This window comes from Dasypus novemcinctus, chromosome 14 (genome assembly GCF_030445035.2).
Source record: "Dasypus novemcinctus isolate mDasNov1 chromosome 14, mDasNov1.1.hap2, whole genome shotgun sequence".
Lineage (NCBI taxonomy): Eukaryota > Metazoa > Chordata > Mammalia > Cingulata > Dasypodidae > Dasypus > Dasypus novemcinctus.
Genome location: NC_080686.1, coordinates 29,639,009 through 29,663,709, shown reverse-complemented (window position 1 = coordinate 29,663,709; position 24,701 = coordinate 29,639,009). Strand labels below are relative to the sequence as shown.

Below are 24,701 nucleotides of genomic sequence, written 5' to 3'. Positions count from 1 at the left end.
GTCCAGACATCCTGACTCCTTTCTTTCCCTCACCGTCCATACCAAGTAATTATACAAGTTCAGTTGATTCCAATGCCTAACCTTCAAATGGGTGCACTTTTCTCCAATTCCACTGACATTCTATGCAAGCCTGCATTGTCTGTCACTTAGATTTTCTTTTCTCAGTACAACTTCATCATATTATTCAAATCTTCAAAATAGTCTTTATTCTATATTTTTAGTATTAAAAAAATCCTCTTTCTCAGCAGTTTTGACTCCCATAACCCAATAGCTTTGAAATTCACACCATCACAATCTTATGACCACTACATTCTTATTGCAGTTATTCACAAATTCCAGGGCCACTCCCCCTAATTACATAAAGATTTTATTCCTCTCAGTTCCTGGATATCTCCCCATCTAATGATACTGTCTCTCTCCTTCTTTAGCCACTCACTCTGGTAATCAAATCTGAGACCACGTTATCTGTAACTACATTACAATTGCAGGCATCTCACTTTTTGACAACCACTTCCTAATTTTTTTCTTTCTTTTTTTTAAAGATTTTTTTATTTATTTCTCTCCCCTCCCCCCCACCAGTTGTCTGCTCTCTGTGTCCATTTGCTGTATGTTCTTCTGTGTCTGCTTGTATTCTTCTCAGCAGCACCAGGAATCTGTGTCTCTTTTTGTTACATCATCTTGCTGTGTCAGCTCTCTGTGTGTGCGGTGCTACTCATGAACAGGCTGCACTTTTTTGTGTGCAGGGCAGCACTCCATATGGGTACGCTCCTTGCGCATGGGGCTCCCCTACACAGGGACACTGCTGCGTGGCACGACACTCCTTGCGGACATCAGCACTGCACATGGGCCAGCTCACCACATAGGTCAGGAGACCCTGGGTTTGAACCCTGTACCTCCTATGTGGTAGTGGACGCTCTACCCATTGAGCCAAATCCACTTACTCACTTCCTATTTTTCTAGTTAATTCCCTATTGTACCTTAATTGCAACAATATTTGGTTCCAAATAATTGGTGCTACCAAGACCTATCATCCACTCAATCTACTCCCTTTTCATTGACCATCCACCCTCTCATGTCATTTCCTTCCTTACAAAGCCTGAATTCTATGGTCAGGTAGTAACTATTCTCTTGGATATCTTCATCTTTTTTGCCTCTTTCCTTTTTTCACTATGTAGAAGATTGAATTCCTAGTGCAATGAGAGCATGAGCAGGATAAGACCCACACACAAAAAGACTAGGCAGGAACTCTGTGATTTTGTCTAGACTATTCTCTAAACACATGTTTAAGAAATAGGTGCCTCAGTGGCTAAATTCCAGAGATAACACATTAACATATCAAAGATTGTAACAAAAAACTACAAAACATAAAGAAACAAGAGGCTATGGCCCATGCAAAGGAGAAGATTAAAGTATTGGAAACAATCACTGAGAAGGATGAGATCTGGATATATACCAGACAAAGACTTGAAAAATGGTCAAAGACCTAAAGGAAAACATGAACAAACAACTAAAGGAAATCAGGAAAACCACAGTATCAGTGCGATGGTTAGGCTATTGTGTCAACTTGGTCAGGTAATTGTGCCCAGTTGTTTCACCAAGCAAGCACTGGGCTAACTGCAAAACAAGGGCATTTATGGACTTTAGTCACCATTGACTCTACTGCAGTGGTAAATCATAGATAGCTGGTTATAATTACATCAATCAGGGAGACTGCCATAAGCAGTGAGTGACACTTAACCCAATCAGCTGAATCCCTTAAAAGGGGAAGTGATTCCAGCATTGAGAGAGAATTTCCCAGCTAGACTTTGGTCAGCAACATCTCCCAGAATTCATCAAGAATCTTCACTAGACTTTCATTGAAGCTCCTGGTTGCAGCCTGCCTGCGGAATCTGGACTTGTACATCCCCATGAATGCATGAGAGACTCTGATAAATCTCTTACTATTTACAGATATCCCTTGTTGATTCTGTTTCCCTAGAGAACCCTAATACAATCAGAAATTTAAAATTCCCTAGAGGGAGATCAACAGCAGATTGGAGCCTGCAGAAGAATAGGGAACTTGAAGACAATTGAGATCAGAAAGAAAACAGAATGAAGTAAACACAATTAAAAGAGATCTATGGGACACTAGCAAGCTTACCAATACATGCATTTAGGAATCTCAAAAGGAGAAAAGGGAGCATAAAGAATATATGAAGAAATACCAGCTGAAAACATCCCATATTTAACAAATGACATGAATATCCAAGCCACTTAATGTGGCAGCTTGAGATTATTTATGAATTCCCAAAATGAGATAGATTCTGTTCAAAAATTAATGTATTCCTCTGGGTGTGATACGCTCTGATTGCATTTACTTCAGCTGAGGTGCCTTTGATTACATTACCTGTTAAGATTAGGGCTTTTGATTTAGGTTGAGTCTTCACCCCCGCACTGGGTCTGATATAAAGAGACACTCACTCAGATAGACACCAGGAAGAGAGTTGTCATTTTTTATCATGCCATGTGATAGAAGAGGGCTCAAAGAGTTGAAGCCCCAGCAAGAGTCATTTTGTCTGACATCTTACAGGAGAGATTTGAGAACAGCTAAGACTGATATAAGAAGCTTTATGGCAGCTAAAATCGGGAAGAAAAAGAGCAAAGGAGCATCAAGAGGAAGAGGAAGCCCAGAGGGGAAGGCAGAGACCAGCCAGAGACCGGTGACCATCTTATTTCAACATGTGGCACCTGACTTCTGTGATAAAGCAAACTTGAGTTGTACTTTTTATGGCCTTGCAACTGTAAGCTTTTATCTTAAATAAATACCTTTTATAAAAACCAACATATTTTTGGTGCTTTGTATCGGCAGTGCTTTGGCAGACTAATACACCTGATAAACTCCAAACAGTACACACTAAAACAGAACAACACCACAATCAAACTGTTGAATGCCAAAGATAAAAAAAAGAATTCTGAAAGTCACAAGTGAGAAGCAATGTGTCACAAACAAGGGAGCCTCAATAACATTAAGTACCCAATTTCTCACTGGAAACCATGACATCAAGAGGGAAGTAGATGACATATTTAAAATGCTGAATGGAAAAAACTACCAACGAAGAATTCTATATCCAGCGAAACTATTAAATTAGGAAGAGAGTAAGACATGCCCAGATATTAAAAGCTGATGGAGTTTATCATCACTAGAATGACTCTTAAGAAACCATAAAGGAAGTTCTGGAGGTTGAAAAGAAAAGACACTAGACAATAGATCAGAGCCACATGAAGAAAAATCTCCAGTAAAGATAATGAGATAGGTAAATATAAATGCCAGGACTACTGTATTTATTGGTTTGTAACTCCACCTTTTACTTCCCACAAGACCAAAAGGCAAATGCATAAAACAGAATGATAAGAGTAATGATTCTGTACTCATAATGCATAAATAATCTCTAACAAGAACTACATATAAGTTGGGGGACAGAGGGATATAGGAATATAGTTTGTCTATGCTATTGAAGTTAAGTTGAAGTTAAGTATCAAACCAAATGAGACTGTTATAGATTTAGGATACTAAATTTAAGTCCCATGGTAACCACCAAGAAAATATTAGAGAATATGCAAACTCATAGAGACAGAAAGTTAAGAACAGGTTACCAGGGATAGGGGAACAGGGGGAATGGGGAGTTAATGCATAATAGGTGTAGGGTTTCTGTTTGTAGTGAACGGAAAATTCTAGTAATGGATGGTGGTGAGGGTACCACTACATTGTGAATGCAATTAATCCCACTGGATGGTATTCAGGAGTGGTTGAGATGGGAAAGTTTATGCTGTATGTTAATATGTTTCCACAATTTAAAAAAAAAAAAAAGGAGCAACTAAAGAGAGACATCACCACTGCAACATGTGATCTGCACAGGCTCAAATAATGGTTGGAGAAAAGGCTCAAAAAGGACATTGCAGCAGTTTGATATGGTTCACAAATTCCAAAAATAGATACTGAGTTATGTTTGTAAACTAGTCTGTACCTAGGCATGATTAAATTACGATTAGGGTTTTCATTGGGCCACGTCAGTAGGGTGTTGAATTCCCGCCCCTTGGTGGGTGGGGACTCACAGATAAAAGACACGGCAAAGGACAGAGTTAGAGTTTTGAGCTGGAAGCAAGCACACAGAGGAGCAGAGCAGCTGAGCCCAGAAAGAATCAAGCCCTGGGGAGAGAGACAGAGCCAGACACGTGATAATCTACAGCTGGCCTTATGGAGAGAGGCAAAACCTACAGAGCCTCGTAGTCTACAACTGACCTTGTGGAGAGAGCAAAGGAGCTGAGCCCAGAGAGAAATAAGCTCCGGGAAGAGAGGAATGCAGGAAGCCTGAACCCTGCCAGATGTTAGCAGCCATCTTGCTCCAAAACGAGGCAATAAACTTTGGTGAGGGAAGTAACTTAACACTTTATGGCCTGGTAAGTGTAAACTACTCCCCCAAATAAATACCCTTTATAAAAACCAACTGATTCCTGGTATCTTCCATCAGCACCATTTTGGCTGACCAATAGAGAGAAAGGGCTTTTCCAATACCCAAAATACCGGAATGGTTTTATAAATGGGTAAGGGGTATTTTTTGGAGGAATTGTGAGATGCTTAGTAGAAAAGACCTTCAGTGCTTTGAAGAGATTGTTGATAGTAATAAAGACACTAAAGAGACATTGTATGATGCCTTAGAAATAAATGATGAAACTATTATTGGAAACTGGAGGAAAGGCAATCCATGTTTTAAAGTTACAAGGAACTTAGCAAGATTACCTCCTGATGTTTCATGGAAGGCAAAATTTGAAAAATGGCAAGCCTGGGCATTTTGTTGAAGAACTTTCCAAAGTAAACTCAGAGAAAAAAGCTTGGCTTCTCCTTACAGTTTACAGTAAAATGCTAGACAAGAGAGATAAGCTGAGAACTGACCTGTTAGGCACTAAGAAACCAGAAACTGAGTGCAGAACTACCAAGTCTCTGGAAATCAAGCTCCCAGTCAACAGTGCCCCATTTGAGAACTTAACTAAAATTGGAATTTGTAAATCAGGATTGAAGATGTAGTTATCTCAGGAAGACTTGTGGAAAGTCTTATCTGATGGCTTGAACCTGTTTCTTGCATGCTAAACCAACAAGCTTTTCTGAGAAAGCTGTATGAACAAAACCACGTCAGTTTGGACTAAAAGGGACACTGAAAGAAGAGACTGAAGGGGAAACCACTTTAAGAGGAAAACCATGGCAACCGAGATCTGGAATTAAGACATCATCTTGGGCCAAGAGAAGAACCCCACACATGTGTACAGAGAGGGTGAGTCTGCACCAGTAGTTGAAGAGGGGGGATGTTCCCACCCAATGTTTGGGGAGAGTTTTGCTGCTCCAGGGAAGATGGAGCACACTCCTCAAGGATTAGGGCAGTTAAGGTCAGCACCCCATAGGTCTGGGAGGGGTGTACCTGTTCCTCGTGGATTAGGGAAGGCCAGGTGGTCAACTCGTTGCTCTAAGAGGGTTGAGCCTGTATGCCAAAGGTTAGGAAAGATGTTGCCTTCACCTCACTGTATTAGGGGGGTTAAGTATCTACCCCAAAGATTGGGTAAGGTGTGGCAATCACCATAATACTCTCAGAGGGTGAGGTCTAGGCTTGGTTGACACCCAGGTGCTTGATGAGGGTAGAACAAAGAAAACTGCCATTGGGCAAGCCTGAGGAAGGGGTGGATCCTCACGCAGCCCCAGAGGGAAAAAAATCATCCTAAGAATGACTCTCAGTCTTTGAAATCGAATAGAGGATGCCGTGCAGGCCTACTGAACTGTCAAGGACCCATAACTCATGTTTCCCTCCCAATTTCTCCTTATTGTAATGAAAATGTTTATCCTTTGTCCATTTGTGAATTGGAAGCCAATAAATTGTTAAGCTTCTGAGGTCTATAACAGATGAGGTTTTGCCCAAGACAAACTGTATTCTTTAAACTACAGCGTGACTCTGTACTTAGCACTGCTACTGATTTAAGGTTTTTTTTAATATTATAGTATCTTTTTGGAATTGAAAATGTGGAGCGTAGCAGTTTGATATGGTTCATGAATTCCAAAATTAGGCATTGGGTTATGTTTGTAAACTGGTCTGTACCTGGATGTGATTAAATTATGATTAGGGCTTTGATTGGGCCAGGTCAGTAGGGTGTTCAGTCCTCACCCCTCGGTGGATGGAGACTCACAGATAAAAGACATGGCAAAGGACAGAGTTCAAGTTCTAAGCTGGAAGTAAGCACACAGGAGAACAGAGCAGCTGAGCCCAGAGAATTATGTCCTGGGGAGAGAGACAGAGTCAGTCACCTGATAATCTACAGCAGGCCTTATGGAGAGAGGGAAAGCCTACAGAACCTCATAGTCTACAGCTGACCTTGTGGAGAAAGCAGAGGAGCTGAACCCAAAGAGAAATAAGCCCCAGGAAGAGAGGAAACCAGGAAGCCTGAACCCTGCCAGACATAAGCAGCTATTTTTTTTTTAAAGATTTCTTTTTATTTATTTCTACCCCCTCCCCCATTGTCCACTCTCGTGTCCATTCACTGCGTGTTCTTCTGTATCTGCTTGCATCCTCGGTGACACCGGGAATCTGTCTGTTGCGTCACCTTGGTGTGTCACTTCCCTGTGTGTGTGGTGCCACTCCTGGGTGGGCTGCACTTTTTCTTTTCGCACGGGGCGGCTCTCCTTGCGGGGCGCCCCTACATGGGGGACACCCCTGCATGGCATGGCACTCCTTGTGCGCAGCAGCACTGTGCATAGGCCAGCTCACCACATGGGCCAGGAGGCCCTGGGTTCGAACTCTGAACCTCCTATATGGTAGGCAGATGCTCTATTAGTTGAGCTATATCCACTTCCCATCAGCTATCTTGCTCCAACACAAGGCAACAGACTTTGATGAGGGAAGTAACTTACACTTTATGGACTGGCAACTGTAAGCTTCTACCCCAAATAAATACCCTTTATAAAAACCAACCAATTCCTGATATTTTCCATCAGCACTCCTTTGGCTGACTAATACAGACATCATTGGGACTTAAGAAAAATTTGAAATATAGACTATAAACATTTTATCAATGTTTAATTTCTTGACCTTGGTAACTGCACTTAAGGTGGTTATATAAGTGAATATCCTTGTTCTTAGGAAATATACATGAAAGTATTAAGTGTTCAAGGAGCAAGATGTATACCACCTACACTAACATTCACTAGAAAGATAAAAAGATAGATGGGCAGATGGATAGAATGATAAAGCAAATGTAGTAAAATGTTAAAATTGGTGGATCTGGTTATCTAGGTAGGGGATATTTTAGAGTTCTCTGTATGGGATTTGTGTTATTTTTGTAGCTGTTCAAGTAAGTTCGAAATTATTTCAAAATAAAAACTTTATAGGGGAGCAGATGTGGCTCAAGCAGCGAGTGCCTGCTTCCCACATGGGAGGTCCCAGGTTCGGTTCCAGTGCCTCCTAAAAACAAAACTAAACAAAACAAACAATAAGCAAACATATGAAAAAACCAACTCAGGGGAGCCAATGTGGCTCAGTGGTTAAGCACTGGCTTCCCACATACGAAGTCCTGGGTCCAATTTCCAGCCCTGGTGAAGAAAAAAACAAAACAAAACAAAACAACCTTTATGGGGGGGGGGAGGCACCATTTCTTAAGGAAACAAAGAAGCTAAGTAACTTTTGCCAGGTTAGAAAGGCATGATAACCACAATACAAAATGAGTTGTAACTCCAGGATTTCAGGGAAGCGGACTTGGCCCAGTGGTTACGGCATCCACCTACCACATGGAAGGTCCGTGGTTCAAACCCTGGGCCTCCTTGACCCATGTGGAGCTGGCCCATGCGCAGTGCTGATGCGCACAAGGAGTGCCCTGCCACGCAGGGGTGTCCCCGCGTAGGGGAGCCCCATGCACAAGGAGTGCACCCCGTAAGGAGAGCCGCCCAGCACGAAAGAAAAGTGCAGCCTGCCCAGGAATGATGCCACACACGGAGAGGTGAGACAGCAAGATGACGCAACAAAAAGAAACACAGATTCCCATGCCACTGACAACAACAGAAGTGGACAAAGAAGAACATGCAGCAAATAGACACAGAGAACAGACAACTGGGGGGGGCGGGGAAATAAAATAAATAAATCTTTAAAAAAAAAGGGTTTCAAAGTGATTCTGTCTGACCTTATGGCTTGAAAGACTACTAGTAGACTTTTCAAAAATTCTCTCTTAGAATAATCAAAATTTGGATTCATGAATATTTAGGATAGAAGGTAATCTAGTTTCCTTATTTTACAGAGAAAATGAGGAGCTTAGTGAGAGATTTAGGAACTTAACCAAAATATAATACTTAAATTCTCTAAAGTTGTGTATTAACCAATTACTTTGTAAGAGACTTAGAATTAAAAGAGTAATCTCTAAATCTGATTCTAAAAGAAGGGAATTCACTTTGAGCTGTTCTTCTGAGAGGCAAAAAGCCCTAACGATCCAGTCCCTTGGCCAGCACCCCTTGTATAAAGTGGCATCCAAATGTAAAACAGCTAACAATTTTTAGTTTACCTGTGGTGATTAAGAAGAGTCCTTATAAGAACATGCTATCACCAAATGAACATATATTTGACTTCTTTTTTGTTAAAGTTTCAGTCAGAACAAGTTGCACATTAAAAATATTTGTACATTTTAAGAAACATATACCTACAAGCCAAAATGCAGTAAAAAGATTCATACCAAACCATAATCAAAAATGAGTATTGTAGTATTAACTTTTTATAATTCTAATATAGTTATCAATAATTGAAATGGTCTTTCAGTAAACATTTTGTATCCCTTAACTGATTTTTAAATAAAAGAAAATATACCATTTTTATTCAACAAATAACAGTTTAGCCCTCTTTCTCTCATCCACACCCACATACACACACACAGTGCAAATTTTCCAATTAAGTTTTAGTTACAGATATTTAATGCTATGAACGTCCACAAATCATAACCAAATATATAAAACTGGTAAAAGTTTCTCAGTACCAGTTATATTTAATATGTATATCATATTGTTATATATAGACTCCAGAAAAGAAAAGAGTTACTGGGATTCCAAAGGGATCTTTTTTGTAACAAGTCAAACCTCTGTAAGAACAGCCTGCTAAGAAGGTCTTAATATCAGTTTAGCACACCTAACAACATACCGAAGGAACCCTTTGTCTGTTGATTGTTTGGTGGTATGTTTTCCTTAGCCATGGAGATTAATATTTTACTGTTTTCAGAAAGCTTCTCCGATGTCTTTCCCTAAAAAAAAAAAAACCATAATATTTACAAAACCAGGGAAGAATGACAACAAAATATATCATTCATCTCATTAATATTTTATATTAAATAGCTTGAAGAAATTACATGAATATCATAGAAGAAATGCAAGTGTAAGATCTGAGGAATTAACCAAAGATATATAAATACTGTAATAAATATTCTAATATTTAACTCATTAATTTATCAACCAATATTCACTGAGTTTCTATTATTATATGTCAGGCACTGTCACAAACAGGCACATATATTGAAAATATGATTGAAGAAAACACACATTCAAGAATCTCTGCCCTTATGGAGCTTATAAACTATAGGGTATACACACAGTAAACATAACTCATTATTAGATTATATAATATGTAGAGCGTGATAGGAACTACAAAAAAAATAATAAAAGCAGGGTAAGGTGGCCCAAAAAGGCTGGGGGAGGGACTGCAAGGACTCACTGAGTGGGTGATACAAGAGTTACGATTTTAGATTACTATTATTTATATATGATTAAATATTAGAGATTATAATAAAACTGTATTTGAAACTATGTAATAACTCCTGAAACATAAGCCAGTTCTTAGTACTGCAAAGTGGTTAAGAGCATACGTTCAACCTGGACAACAAATGCTCAAATCCTAAATGCACCACTGTGTGGAAATGGACAAATTACTTAACGTCTTTAAGCCTCAGTTTCTTAATCTGTAAAACAAAAAAATTCTACCTATTTTACCAGGATATTATGATTAAATGAAACGATGCATGTAAAGTCCTTGACACAATTCTTTATACATGCTAGCTATTACTGGAGGAGACAACCTAGCATAGTGGTTAAGAGGACAAGCACTTGAGTTATGCTGCCAGAGACCAAAGCCAAGTTCCACTGCTTACAAACTCTATCACTTGACTCTCATTACCTAACTACCCATTCCTCAGTTTTCTCAACCGCAAAATGACAGTAACAGTACTTACCTTTTAGTTTTTATGAAGAATAAATGTAAGCTCTTAATACCTGGTCCTGTCCTTTTAAAGCCTAGTCCATAGTCAGCATTGAACAAATGTTAGCTATGCAAGGAAAATTCCTTTATAAATTAAGGTGACTATATTGTTTATTATCTCAACCAATGTACCACCATCCAGGACAAATACTAAACACGCTGAGGTAACAGGTGTAAACTGAGATTGTACTGGACAAACCAACACATATGGTTACTCTAAGTATAATGGATCATATTGCACAGATTAATCTACATCCTATATTTTGTTACATACACTGTTAGCCCATGAATGAAGGTGCTACATCTACTATGGTCTCAGAGCCTAGCATAGTACATACCACAGACTTAAATAATATTTGCTAAATGGATGAATTACTCTTTCACCAAAACTACAAAAGCTTTAAGAAAGTTTTTTCAGGCACTGCTTTCAGAAACAATCATTTTAACAAATTTATATTAAGAAGCAAATATGAAATTTTTTAAAACTATGTTAATAAATTCACTTTTGTGTACTCAAAAAAAATTGAAGGGAAGGAGATGTGGCTCAAGCAATTGGGCACCCACCTACCACACGAGAGGTCCAGGGTTTGGTTTCCAGCGCCTCCTAAAAAAAAGATGAGTAAGATAGCAAATTGATGTGACAAGCTGGCACAGCAAGCTGACACAACGAGATGATGTACCAAAGAGATACAGCAAGGAAACACAATGAGAGACATAACAAGAAGGGAGCAAAGGTGGCTCAGGTGATTGGGCGCTGAGCCCAGGGTTTGGTTTCCAGTGCCTCCTAAAAAGAAGACGAGCAGAGAGCGAGTGCAAACAATGAAGGGAGTGGGGAGAAATAAATAAATAAATAAAATAAATCTTAAAAAAAAAATTAAGACACTGATGCAGCAAATAATTGAACTTTTTCACATAAAATATGAACATTTGCTTGTATATCTATTCTGCAAGATCTTTGTACTATAACCAGTCTCTTAATCATTTTATGAAGTACATAAATTATTTAAATGCTATCAAAAGAGGGAAGAAACATTATGAGATATTAAAAAAACAAAAATAAAGTACACTCAAAATCACAAATCTGGTATAGACTCAGAATCTCAAGAGTTGGAATGACAACACAGTCAAAGTAAAGTATGAAACAAGATTTTCTCTCATATGGGAGGATGCTTCACTTTTACACAGAGCTAAGCATCAGACTACTTTAATGAAATACATGGGAAGAAAATTAACTATACCTTCATTTCCATGTAAGGTGGATCACTTTCCAATTCTGCTCTGTCTTTAGCCAGTTTAGCCTTTTGCTCTTCAATAAATTCATCCAAACTATCACCCATTTTGCAAATACTAAAAGGAAAAAAAAAAACTTTAATCAGCACAGCTGTATCGCAGCATTTTTAGTCTAATTAATTATTAATATGCAAGTCTTACTAAACATTTTGTATTCAAACTCATATATCAAATTGAGAATGTCAAAGCAAAGCTTGACCATAAATATGCCTGCCTGCTTCCTCTCCCATCTGTTCCCAAAATAACTTACAACATAAATATCCAAAAAGTAAAAAAGAAAACACAAACCACCACCACCATCATATACACACAACCTTTGACCTTTAAGTCAAACTCTACCTTTTTTTAAATTTTAGCTGTTTCTTAGAGAAATTGCAAGAATAAGAATAGTGCATCATACTCTACCAATTCACCTCGTTAACATTTTGCCCTACACGCTTTATCATTTGCGCATGTACACAAGCTCGCTTGCTCTCTCTACAAACACACGTGCTATATTTTTTTTCGTTCAGAGGATGAATAACATATATCATGGCCCTTTACCCCTAAATGCTTCAATATGTATTTCTTATGAATAGGTTATTCTTTTACATAACTTCAATATAATTACCAACTTTATTAACATTGATTTTTAAAATTGAATCTACCATCCATATTCCAATTTTGTCAAATGGTCCAATAATGTTCTTTTCAGCATTTCTTTTTCTCTCTCCAGGATAGAATCCAGTCTAGGTTAAGTATTTTGTTTCACTGTTATGTTTCTTTAGCCTCCTATAGTTTGGACCATTTCACACAACCTCGCTTTACCTTTGATGACATGGATATTTTTTAATACACCTTCCCAGCTACCACGCTTTTTAGAATATTCCTTCTTTGGAGATGACCTGATGTTTCTTCATGATCAAATTCACATTATGCATTCTTGCAGAATACTACCTACATGACGTATGCTTTGCACCAACAGAGGAACATAATGTCCATCTACTCTCATTAGTGATGTTATTTCTGATCACATGGTCAAGGTGTCATCTGATTTCTCCACTATTTTTCCTTATAACTAATAAAAGGTCTGTGGGCGGGGGGGGGGGGAAACGGGACTTTTACACTATGCAAATATCCTGCTTCTCATCAAAATGTCCTCCTAGATTTAGCATCCATTGGTCATTACTGATTGATCCAATCTTTACTAGGGTAACTGCAAAATGCTAATTTTCCAACTCTACCATTCCCAGCACATTTCCTTGTCAGCATTTACCATTCTATTGTAAGCAAGAGTCCTTCCTTTTCCTCCATTTATTTTTCACCTTATTATCAGTAGGGACTCATGAATTCCTATCTTTTTCAATAAATCCTTGAATTGTTTTTAAATTCAAAAGCAACCATTCTTATTGAGTAATTTACATATTATAAAATTTGGTAACTCTGTGTTTAACATTTTGAGTATCTGCCGAACTGTTTTCCAAAGTGGCTGCACAATTAAACATTTCTACCAACAGTGTATGAGGGTTCCAATTTCTACATATCCTCACCAACCCTCGGGCATTGTCAGTCTTTTTTTTTTTGTAGTCATATTATCTCTGTAGTGGTATCTCATGGTTTTAATCTGCATTTCTCTAATGACTATGATGTTGAACATCTTTCATGTCCTTAACTGACATTCATATATCCACATATGGCACATATTAACCACTGACAAAGTGTCATTTCAAATCTTCTGTCCATTTTCAAAAAACAAGTTATTTTCTTTATATTGATTTAGAAGGTTTCTTACCATACACTAGATACAAGTACTTTATCAAATGTGCTTTGCAAATATTTTCTGCCAGTCTGTGGTTTATTTTTAAATTTTCCTAACGTCTTTGTAAGAGCAAGAGTTTTTAATTTTTATGAAGTTCAATTTATCAATTTTAAACCAATTTATTTGTTCTGTGTCACATCAAAAAAATCTTTGCTAATGCAAGGTGATTTTTTTTTCTTTTTACAAATTTTATAGTTCTCTTACATTTATGTCTATAATCCACTTCAAGTTAATTTTTGCATATGCGTATGAGATATGGATCAAGGCTCCTCTTTTTTTGGCATCTGCATATAATATTCCAGCATCAAAATAGCAGCTTTCCCCAATGAACCTAGATTTTTAAAAAATAAGTGCTTTAAAAACCCATAATACATAGTGATTATGGATGTATGGCAAGAGAGAAGCAACAGCTAAGAAAGACCAAAGTTTTCAGGTCTGTATTCTATACATGGATACAGGTCATAATACTGGCTGGTTTGGAAAAGGCTTAATTTAGATATGCTGAATTGTAGATTCATTCAATTGTAGAATGCATTAAGGCATTCTAATGAAAATTTTCAAGAGATGGTTAGAAATTCAAAACTCAAATTCAAGGAAAAGAACTGCATTAGAGATGTCAATTTGAGAGTCAATTATTTAAAAACCCATTATAGGGAGCATACATGGCTCAAGAATTTGAGCTCCTGCCTCCCACATGAAAGGTCCCAGGTTTGGTTCCCAGTGTCTCCTGAAAAAACAAAAACAAACAACAAGCAAAACAAATGAAAAAAAACAACTCAGGGAGGCCAATGTGGCTCAGTGGTTGAGCACTGGCTTCCCACATACAAGGTTCCAGGTTCATTCTCTGGCCCCTAGCACCTCAAAACAACAAGCAAAAAAACATCATAATGGCTACTGTTAAAAGACAAAAACAGAAAATAAGTGTTGGAAAAGATGTGGAGAAATAGCAATGAACACTCATTCGTTATTGGTGGGAATGTAAAATGGTGTACCTGCTATAGAAGACAGTTTGGCGGTTCCTCAGAAAGTGAAGTAAAGAATTACCATATGACCCAGCAACCCCGTTTCTAGGTATATACCCTAAAGAACTGAAAACAGGGACTTGAACAGAAATTTACATACCAAAGTTCATCTCCACATCATTCATAATTACCAAAAGATGGAAGCAACCAGTGTCCATCAACAGATGGATTAAAAAAAAGTGTTTATATACATTAGAATATTAGTCAGCTATAAAAAAGAAGTTCTGATACATAAGATGAATGAACCTTGAAGACATGTTGATTGAATTAAGTCAGACACAAAAGGACAAATATTGTATGATCTCACTTACATGGAATAATAATAAGCAAATTAATAGGACCAGAAACTGAAATACAGGCTACCAGGAGCCAGGATGAGGGTAGGGAATGGGGAGTTAATGCTTACTTGGTACAGTATCTGTGTGGGGTAAAGGAAATAATTTTGGTAATGAATGGTGGAGATGATAGCACAACAATGTGAATACAACCAACACCACTGAACTATATATTTGAACATGGTTAAAAAGTGAAACTTTAAGTTGTATATATGTTACTAGAATAAAAAATTTTTAAACCATAGAACTGTACAATGCAAACAATGAACCCTAATGTAAACTACAGACCAAAACTAACAGTATTATAATAATGTTTCATCATTTGTAACAAAGGTAAGAGAAATCTATGTGTGAGGAGAGTATATGGGAACTCTATATTTTCTATAAATCTACAATGGAATTTAAACAGAAATGTATTAAATTTTTTTTTTACTTTTAAAAATTTTATTGAAGTGTATCATTCATACATAAACATAAACAAGTATTTGGTAAAAGTTGCAAACTTACAAAACAACCCCATGCATCATATATGCATTGCATCATATAGGTTCCCATACATTAACCCACCAACACCTTGCATTCTTGTGAAATATTTGTTACAAATTATGAAAGAATATCGTCAAAATCTTACTAACTATAGTCCATATTTTTCCCCCAATCCACCCTATTATTTTTTAAATCTATTTTTATTACAGAAGTTCTGAGCTTACAAAACAATTGTGCACATGTACAGAATTCCCATACAACACAATCATGCACATGTACAGATTTCCCATACAACATCCCTTCACCAATGCACCACACTGTGGTGAACATTTGTTACAGATTATGAGATAATATCATCAGACTATTACCACCAACCATGATCCATAGCATAGATTTGACACACTTTTTCCATACTCCCCCATTGTCAACACAGTACATCTTTGGCATAGATGCATGAATATTACAGTATTGTTAACCACAGTCCACAGGTAATACCAATTATATTTTTCCCATGCTTCTCCACATTTCTACCATCCTGCAATAGCAACACATATCTGCTCTACCTCACGAAAGGACACTCTTGCATGTGTACCATCAACCACAATTCTCATCCACCTCTGAGTTCACTGTGTTATTTGGTCCCTAGATTATTCTCTTGCTTTCTTTCAACTGACATTTACATCCCTAAACTACCTTTTCCAGCCACATTCCCATTTATAAACCAGCTGCTACACACTATATTGTGTTACCATCAACTCCATCCATTTCCACACTTTCATAGTCAAGTTAGTTAAACTTCTACATTCATTAAGTATCAGAAGTCCTTCTCAGGCCTCCTATCTCCTAAAAACCTATACTCTAGTTACTAACTCCATGAGTTTATTCTTTGCATTTAGTTCATATTGAGACCATACATTATTTGTCCTTTTGGGTCTGGCTTACCTCACTTAGCATAATGTTGTCAAGATTCATCTATGTTATCACATGTCCCAATGTCATGTCTTCTTACCACAACATAGTATTCTATCATATGTATACATTACATTTTGCATATCCATTTATTGGCTGATGGACACTTGGGTTTCCACCTTTTGACAATTGTGAATAATATCACTATGAACATCGGAGTGCAGATGTCTGTTCGTGTCAGTTTTCAGCTTTTCTGGATATCTTCCTAGCAGAGGAATTGCTGGATTACATGGCAGTTCTATATTTAGCTTCAAGAGGACCGCCAAACTGTCTTCCTCAAAAGCTACTGCACTTTACAATCCCACTAACAATGAATAAGTGTTCCCATTTCTCTACATCCTCTCCAGCATTGTTTTGTTTTTTTAATAACAGCTATTCTATGCAGTGTAAGATGATATCTCATTGTCGTTTTGATTTGTATTTCCCTAATAGCTAGTGATAAGGAACTTTTTTTCATGTACTTTTGGGCCATCTGTATTTCCTCTTTGGAGAAATGGCTATTTAAATCTTTTGCCCATTTTTTTTTTAACTGGAAGGCTAGCTCTTTTATTGTTGAGTTGTATTATCTTTTTACATAGACCAGAAACCAAATCCTTATCGGATATGTGGTTTCCAAATATTTTCTCGCATTGTGTGGGCTGCCTTTTTACCTTCTTGACAAAATCCTTAGAATCACAAAAGTGTTAAAGTTTGAAGAGGTCCCATTTATTTATGTTTTTTTTTTAGTGGCTCATGCTTTCAGTGCAAGGTTTAAGAATCCACCTACCACCAGGACTTGAAGATATTTTCCTACATCTTCTAGAAGCTTTATGATTCTCCCTTTTATATTTAGGTCTTTGATCCATTTTGAGTTCATTTTTATATAAGGTGTGAGATAGGGGTCCTCTTTCTTTCTTTTGGATATGGATATCCAGTTCTCCCAACACCATTTGTTAAATGGAGCATTCTGCCCCAGCTGGATGGGTTTGAGAGCCTCGTCAAAAATCACTTGACCAAAGATAGTGAGGGAATGTTTCTGAACCATCAACTCAGTTCCATTGGTCTATGTGTCTATCTTTATGCCATTACCATGCTTTTTTTTTTTTAACCATTGTAGCTAGGTAATACGGTAATATGGGGTTTTTTTTTAAGTATTTTTTAAATTTCTCTCTCCTTCCCCATCCGTCCCCCCCCCCAGTTGTCTGCTCTCTGTGTCCATTTGCTGTGTGTTCTTAGTTGTCCGCTTAAATTCTTCTCAGCAGCACCGGAAATCTGTGTCTCTTTTTGTTACGTCATCTTGCTGCGTCAACTCTGTGTGTGCGGCACCACTCATGGGTAGGCTGCACTTTTTTCCGCACTGGGCGGCTCTCCTTGCAGGGCGCATTCCATGCACATGGGGCTCTCCTACGCGGGGGACACCCTTACATGGCATGGCATTCCTTGCACACATCAGCACTACGCATGGGCCAGCTCATCAACACATGTCCAGAGGCCCTGGATTTGAACCCGGGACCTCCCATGTGGTAGGTGGACACTCTATCCGTTGAGCCAAATCCGCTTCCCGGTAATATGTTTTAAAGTCCAGAAGTGAGAGTACTCCCACTTTGCTTTTCATTTTTAAGACATTTCTCACTATTAGGACACCTTACCCTTCCAAATAAATTTGATAATTGTTGTAGCAGTTTGGTCACCATTTATGAATTTTGAAAAAGGTATTATGTTTGTAAACTTGTCAGATCCTCTGGGCATGATACCCTTTGATTGTATTAAATTCAAAAGTTTTATATTTACTTAATTACATCAAGCTTAGGGCTTTGATTCGACCACATCAGTACAGCAAGACTCAAGGTTGAGTTCCAGTGTCCTTGGTGGGCTGAGAGAAACAGACAATCAAGAAGACACATGGAAGAGGCGAGAACATGGTCGTTTCGATCCTGCCAAGTGACAGAAAGATGAAAGTTCAAACAGCTAAAGCCCTGGGAAGAGAGACGAGCCCTATGCAAGCCTACAGCTAAGAGAGAAGGAAAGAGAGACTAGGCAGGGAGGTTTAAGTCAAAGACACAGCTTTCTTCTGTTAATGTTCTCCAACCAAAAACCACTAGAAACATATCTGTACTTAAATAAGTTGAGTTTATTACCTCTCACAATGAGAGAGAACACCATGGGAACCATGGTCAATCTTAGTAAGGTTCTGGAAAAGACTTACTACAGGATTTGGGCTTGAGTTAGGAGATTTGGAGGAGGGTTTAAAGAAACAGGACTTTTCTCAGGATTTGATACTGTCAGGAAGCAGGGGTAATTTTATGATTGGGTTTCTCAATACATTTTACCCAAAAAGAAGGAAGATAGGTGAGACTAAGCCTGTAATTAGTAAAGCAGCAAAAATTACTTACATTAGCCAGAGAGGGGAATGTTTGCTATTTTGTGGCTTGGACAATGTTCAAGTTCTGTGTTTGGATATGAGTATGAATATAAACCTTGTTTTTGTCTCGCTCTAACATGACCTTGTCTGATGATGGATATGAAATTGCGTATATTCAACAGAAGAATACCAAAGCCTAGCCTTTGAGCGTCAGGGCAGCTCTTAGCAACAGTGAGTGCTAGGTTATAAATGGGCCAATTTCTAGCTATCATGGGTGCTTTCTCTTTCTCACTCCTCAGAGTGTGTCCACCATTTACATAAAATATATTTCAACCAAAAAATTATTCAACAATTACTAAGCAAATCACACAGACTAAGTTGATGGGTACAGCCTATATATAAACTACAAGAAGTTTATAATTTAAGGATTAAGTTACAAGAAAGATCAGCAGAAACCTAAATGAAATTCTTTATATTCCTGATACCCTAGTGTAAAATCACTCACCTTTCTTAAAATATTATTACCATGTGTCTTTTTAGTGTCTGTGATGATCAAGTGTCTGTGATGATCAAGACCTGAATTTGAAACCCAAGCCCATCACTTACTGACTTTATGTGACTGACCACAGAAAAGTTTCTTAATCTATGCCTGTTTCCACATCTGTAAAATGGAAATTCTACCTCCTACAGAGTTATGAAGATAAAATGAAATCATGCATACGAATTATATAGCACAGAATGTGACACCTGGAAATCAATAAATCATAGCTATTTTATCAATTCTTTCATAGTCTTTGATTACGTAAGTATTCACCTTTTTAAAAAACCTCCAAACTAAAGTAATGGGGTTTAAATCACCACTAATTGACATACTGTTATAAAACAATTTAACATCTCTAAATCTTGAATTTAGGTGCTTTATGCTTATTATATTGATAAAATGAGCATACCAGAACATAACCATTCTGCTAAGTCCTAAGCAAGTCGAAAAACAAAGATTCAAAAGGAGATGAATATGCTCAGTTCCTTTTCCCAGTCTTAGCAATCACAAAGAGAAGGGAAATATTGCCTTCATATTTCTCTCTTCCAAGGAGTGGAGAGCCATTTCCTTCCTCATTATGAAAGCATGGCAAACCCAAAAATTACTCCCCTCATTAAGCAGGACATTGTGTTAGATGTAAGGAGATTAAAAAAAGAGAAAGATTGTAAGGCATGATTGTTGCCTCCAAATACAGACAAAATAACGGCCCACACCACAGCGGTTTATAGTTTAGCCAGACCGGAGTTTACGGACTGAAAATGAGGTGCCCCATATAAAGGATCTAACGAAGACATCAAGAAAACCATTTTTTTTTTTAAGATTTATTTATTTAATTCCCCCTCTCCCCCGGTTGTCTGTTCTCTGTGTCTATTTGCTGCGTCTTGTTTTCTTTGTCCGCTTCTGTTGTCCTCAGCAGCTCGGGAAGTGTGGGCAGCGTCATTCCTGGGCAGGCTGCACTTCATTCCTGGGCAGGCTGCACTTTCTTTCTCGCTGGGCGGCTCTCCTTCCGGGTGCACGCCATGCGTGTGGGGCTCCCCTACGCGGAGACATCCCTGCGTGGCAGGGCACTCCTTGTGCGCATCAGCACTGCGCATGGGCCAGCTCCACACGGGTCAAGGAGGCCCAGGGTTTGAACCGTGGACCTCCCATGTGGTAGACTGACGCCCTAACCACTGGGCCAAGTCCATTTCCCCAAGAAAACAATTTGAGGAGATCTGGAACTCAGGATAGAACCCCAGTTGGAAATAATGACCCAGCAGTGTTTAAAGTGATCATTAAAGCTGCCTGGAAGAGGAGACTCTAGAGTAGAAGGAGATCAGAACTAAGGAGAGACTCTCAGGGACTGATAACATATTGATTGAGGACTGGGGCCAGAGCAGGCGAACCTGAGAAAGAACCTCAGAAGAGAGGGATGAGGTGAACCAAGACAATGTTTTTCATTTCCCATCCATCTAGAGACCTTTCCATCTAATGAAAGGTTCTCAATCTTTTTCTCCTGGTAGATGTTATCCACATGAGCAATTTATTCCCATAGGTACACAAATACCCCTAAAAGTTGCTATGAAGTAAATACTAAATTGCTGCAGGGAGACAGAAAAGTTGAGGGTCAGAGAGGGAGTGAATAAGAATATAAAAGCATTTTGAAGTCTATAAGCACCTATTAATGACAGTAGCAAAAATTAGCCTATGGGGTATATAAAAGTGCCAAAACAGTTGCTCAAACACCTTTCTCCTTCACTCTAGAAAGCTCATCAGAATGTAAATCAAAGTGATGTTAAAATGTCTGAAATCTGCTCAAATTTGTAATAGTTATTTTGCATTTGTCTAAAATTTGATTTGATAAAACCTGTACTGGGAAGTGGATGTGGCTTAAGCAATTGAGTTCCCATCTACCATATAGGAGGTACAGTTTTCAATGCCCAGGGCCTCCTGGTGAAGGTAAGTTGGCCCGTGTGGCAAGCCAACACACGCACAGTGCTGTCCCGCGCAGGAGTGCTGTCCCGCGCAGGAGTGCTGTCCCGTGCAGGATGACACAACAAAAAGGCACAGAGGAGAGACAATAAGAGACGCAGCAGATCAGGGAGCTGAGGTGGCACAAGAGAATGACTGCCTCTCTCCCACTCCAGGAGGTCCCAGGATTGGTTCCTGGAGCCACCTAATGAGAAAAGAAGCAGACAGAAGAACAGAACACATGGCGAAGGGACAAAGAGAGAAGACAAGGGGGGAGAGGGGATGTGGGATAAGTAAGTAAATCTTTAAAAAAAAACTGTACTGAAAGCACACCTGCTCCCTCCCAGAGATAACAGGTGCTGCAGCAGACCCAAAACTTCATCCCTGGCAGCATTTCAGCAGGTATTTAACAAGCAGAAAATCGGGGTCTTCCTAGCCAGGAGAATGATATGGAGAAAAGAAATCAACATATTACTGGTTTCCCTTTGGGGTGGTAACATATATGAAAGATAAAAAGTCCCATTTTAATCACTTTTCTAGTATACAATTCAGTGGCAGATTGACAATTTTGTAGTACCATCACCAACATTCATTGCCAAAACTTTCCAGGATTCTCGTTTTGTTTGTCAACAGAACAAGCCAGTCTTTATAGAAAATAAAACCTCTCTCAGAATAAGTGGCTTTTTGCAAACTCTTCTTGGTTGCTATGAGGCCCTTGCATTTTCCAAGGTGTTTGGAAACTAAGTGGTTTACTTCAGAACTTAGTCTTTCCAGACATTCAAGTTACCTTCTCAAACCTATAATTTTCAGAGCCAGCCTCTCTCAAAAGATGAGTCCCATTGCTAACATTTACTGAAAACTGGATTCAAGTCTCAGAATCCTAATCGAGGCAATTAGAAAAAAGAGGTTCAAGCTCAAGGGGCCAAGCAATTACAGGGATAGAATAAGATAATAATAGCACCTACCTCACAAGGCTGTGGTGAAGATTAAATAAATTAAAACTTGCAAAGCAAAGCACGAGGAAGAAAGTCTGGCTCACAATCACTCAACTAACATTAACCATTAACCAGCACAGAGCAGGAAGAAAGGCGCTGCCGGAGGCTCCGCAGGGCTGCGGAGGCGGCCCCACCAGCAGCCGCGGGAGGGAAGACTCCGGGCTTCTCGGAAGCTGGGGCGGTTGCCTCTTTAAGAAGCGTCAATGCGTTGTCAGGCAACCGAATCACCACAACACCCGTGACGGCCTCCAGGAAGCCGAGACCACAGAACGCGGTGCACCGCCCCCGGCCTGGCAGGTGCGAGACCCCGCAACTGATGCGCCACCCCTAGTCCAGAAGCCGCGAGACCCCCGCCCGCAAAGAAACCCTGACCCAGTAACCCGTGCACAGCCCCCAACCCGGCAGCCACGGACTCCCCAACTGGAACACCGTCCCCAGTCACGAGACCCCCGGCCCAGGCAACCCCGTGCATCGCCGCCACCCGGCAGCCTCGAGACCCCGGCCCGCAGAACACCCCATCCACGTGACCAGTGCACCGCCACCAGCCCGGCAGTGGTCAAACCCCCGCCCGCACAGAACCCCCACTCACGTAACCTATGCACCGCCCCCGGGGACACCCCGCAGCCGCGAGACCCCAGTTGAGCAGGAAAACCCTGCCCACGGAACCCACGCACCGGCCTGGGTCTGGCCGCCGCGGGACACTCCCCACCCCGTGAACCCCAGCCCCCGCCCCGGAGCCTCTCCCCCTGGGCCATACCCTGTCGGGCCCTCTCCCCAGGCCCAGCTGGCAAATGCTTACTCAAAAGGACGGGCTCCGTCTGGGGAGCCTCAGAGCGCTCCAGCCAGGACCTTTCGCGGCCGGGAACGGTAGCGGCGGTCGCTCGGCGCGGGAGCACCACGACAGGCCACTGGCCCGGCGCCGCCTTCCGGCCGAGCCCTCCGCCCGCCTTTAGCCAACGGCCAGGCGCGGCCCCGCCCCCACAGCTGTTGCGGCAGGGAGGTCGCGCGGCCAGGAGCGCCCCCTGCCGCCCGGAGGCCGCACAGCTCCCCGGATGCTCGCCGGGGTCGCCTACAGCAGGCTGGGGACTGTCCGCCCCGGGGGCTGGACCCCAAGCACCGCCGGCCTGGGGTCAAAGCTTGGAAGGAAAAAGGGGACGGGAAGGAGTGAGAGGAGAACTGTTGACATATCTGTCTTCGGTATTGCTCCTCGCTCCAGCAGTCTGGTTTACCTTATACCCTGGGCTTTTATTATTTTCAATACGTTGTTCAGTGCCCCTCCCCCCAAACTGAGTAGCCATATGCTACCCTTGGGAGGAGGGAGATCTCTAACTTCCCAAGAGTGTGGAACTAAGAGGACTTTATTGTAAATTACTTTGTAAGACGACCTTAAAGGCAAATTTTCTCCGGTTGGAAGTCAACGTCAAAATCTCAGGGGCCAATGAGTGTGAAATCGATAATTCCAGGGGGTTTTAATCATATGTCAGGCACCATTCTAGGAGTGGAGGATACAACAGAGATTCACTAAACCTTACAGTGAAAATGAAAACTGCGATATAAGCAACTACAGAATTGCAATGCAATTCAATAGTTATAGAAACACGTACAGAGACTGAGACACACCATAGAAGAAATGATAACTGGAGAGAGGAGTCAAAAAAGGTTTCATGAGTCAAAAAAGGTTTCATGGTGGAGATCTCTGAGCTGTATCTTAAAGACTAATATGAGCTCCCAAGCAGAACAGTCAACAACAGTCAAGAAAGAGCATTCCAGGAAATTCTAACCACATATGCCTAGTCAAAACAAATGTAATAGTATTGCTAGAAGAAAAGTTTCCAGCAATAGAAGGTAGGGAAGCCAAGAGTGATGACGATTGAGAGGCGCATTTTTTGTTCGGCAAAAATTTCTTATGCTAGGTGTCTGGGATATAAAATACGACCAGTCCAGTCCCTGCATCTTGGAACTTTGAATCTAGTGATGGTGGAGGTGGGAGTAGACCTAAAACAAATAAACTAACAAATGAAATAAACATGGAAGGAAACAAAACAGATTGCTGATTAACCTATCGGGGTCAGAGGTGGTTTCACAAAATGGTGTTGAAGATTTAACTATCACCTATTAGGGAAAAAAAAACTAAGGTCTGGACATCTTCAGAACAGTAACATATAAATATAGAGGTTAGTTTTTACCAACACGCCAAGACGCGTGACCATCGTAGTCCACGTGTTTCCAATGCCTCCCCCGAACGCTAGAGAATTTCCATCTGAAAGCGTAGCGCCAAATTGCCGCAAGGGCCTAGCATTTTACGCGCGTGCAGTGAGTTACCTAGAACTATCATGGGATTTTTATCTTCCTTTCACCAGCATCCAGAACTACTTATATCTCAATCTTTCCACAGAAGTCCTTATTCTAGGCTCTACACTACCCTCTTTTTAAAGTACCTAAACCCACAATAAAACCGCTTCTTTCCCCCTCCCAGTTTTAGGGTCTACCCATTTTTAATACAGCGAAGGCGGAGCTTGCGCAGTACGACCAAAGACGGCTCTTTTCTGGCAAACCACTACGATGCCCTTCTTCCGGTGCAGAAGACCGTACCATTCTCATACCCGATTACCGTGTTCGTCCTAATTCACACGAAAATTTTCCAGGACAAGATGTTCTCATTTCAGCCGCAAGAAG

General features: G+C 40.1%; 1 protein-coding gene across 11 annotated transcripts in view; it reads right to left on the bottom strand.

Annotated features, from left to right (window-relative positions):
* CSPP1 (centrosome and spindle pole associated protein 1) overlaps nt 1-23,003 on the bottom strand; it is a 139,916-nt gene extending 116,913 nt beyond the window's left edge. For all 11 annotated transcript variants that reach the window (XR_009180416.2, XM_071207842.1, XM_012520681.4 and 8 more), the window contains exons 1-3: nt 22,825-23,003; nt 11,537-11,645; nt 9,192-9,291 (exon numbers count right to left, since the gene is read on the bottom strand). Coding sequence is in view for 10 of the 11 variants with exons in the window: in XM_071207842.1 (XP_071063943.1) it covers nt 9,192-9,291; nt 11,537-11,635 (199 nt within the window). In the remaining variant the exon portion in view is untranslated. The remainder of the gene's footprint in view (nt 1-9,191; nt 9,292-11,536; nt 11,646-22,824) is intronic.
* Between the last annotated feature and the right edge of the window lie 1,698 nt (nt 23,004-24,701).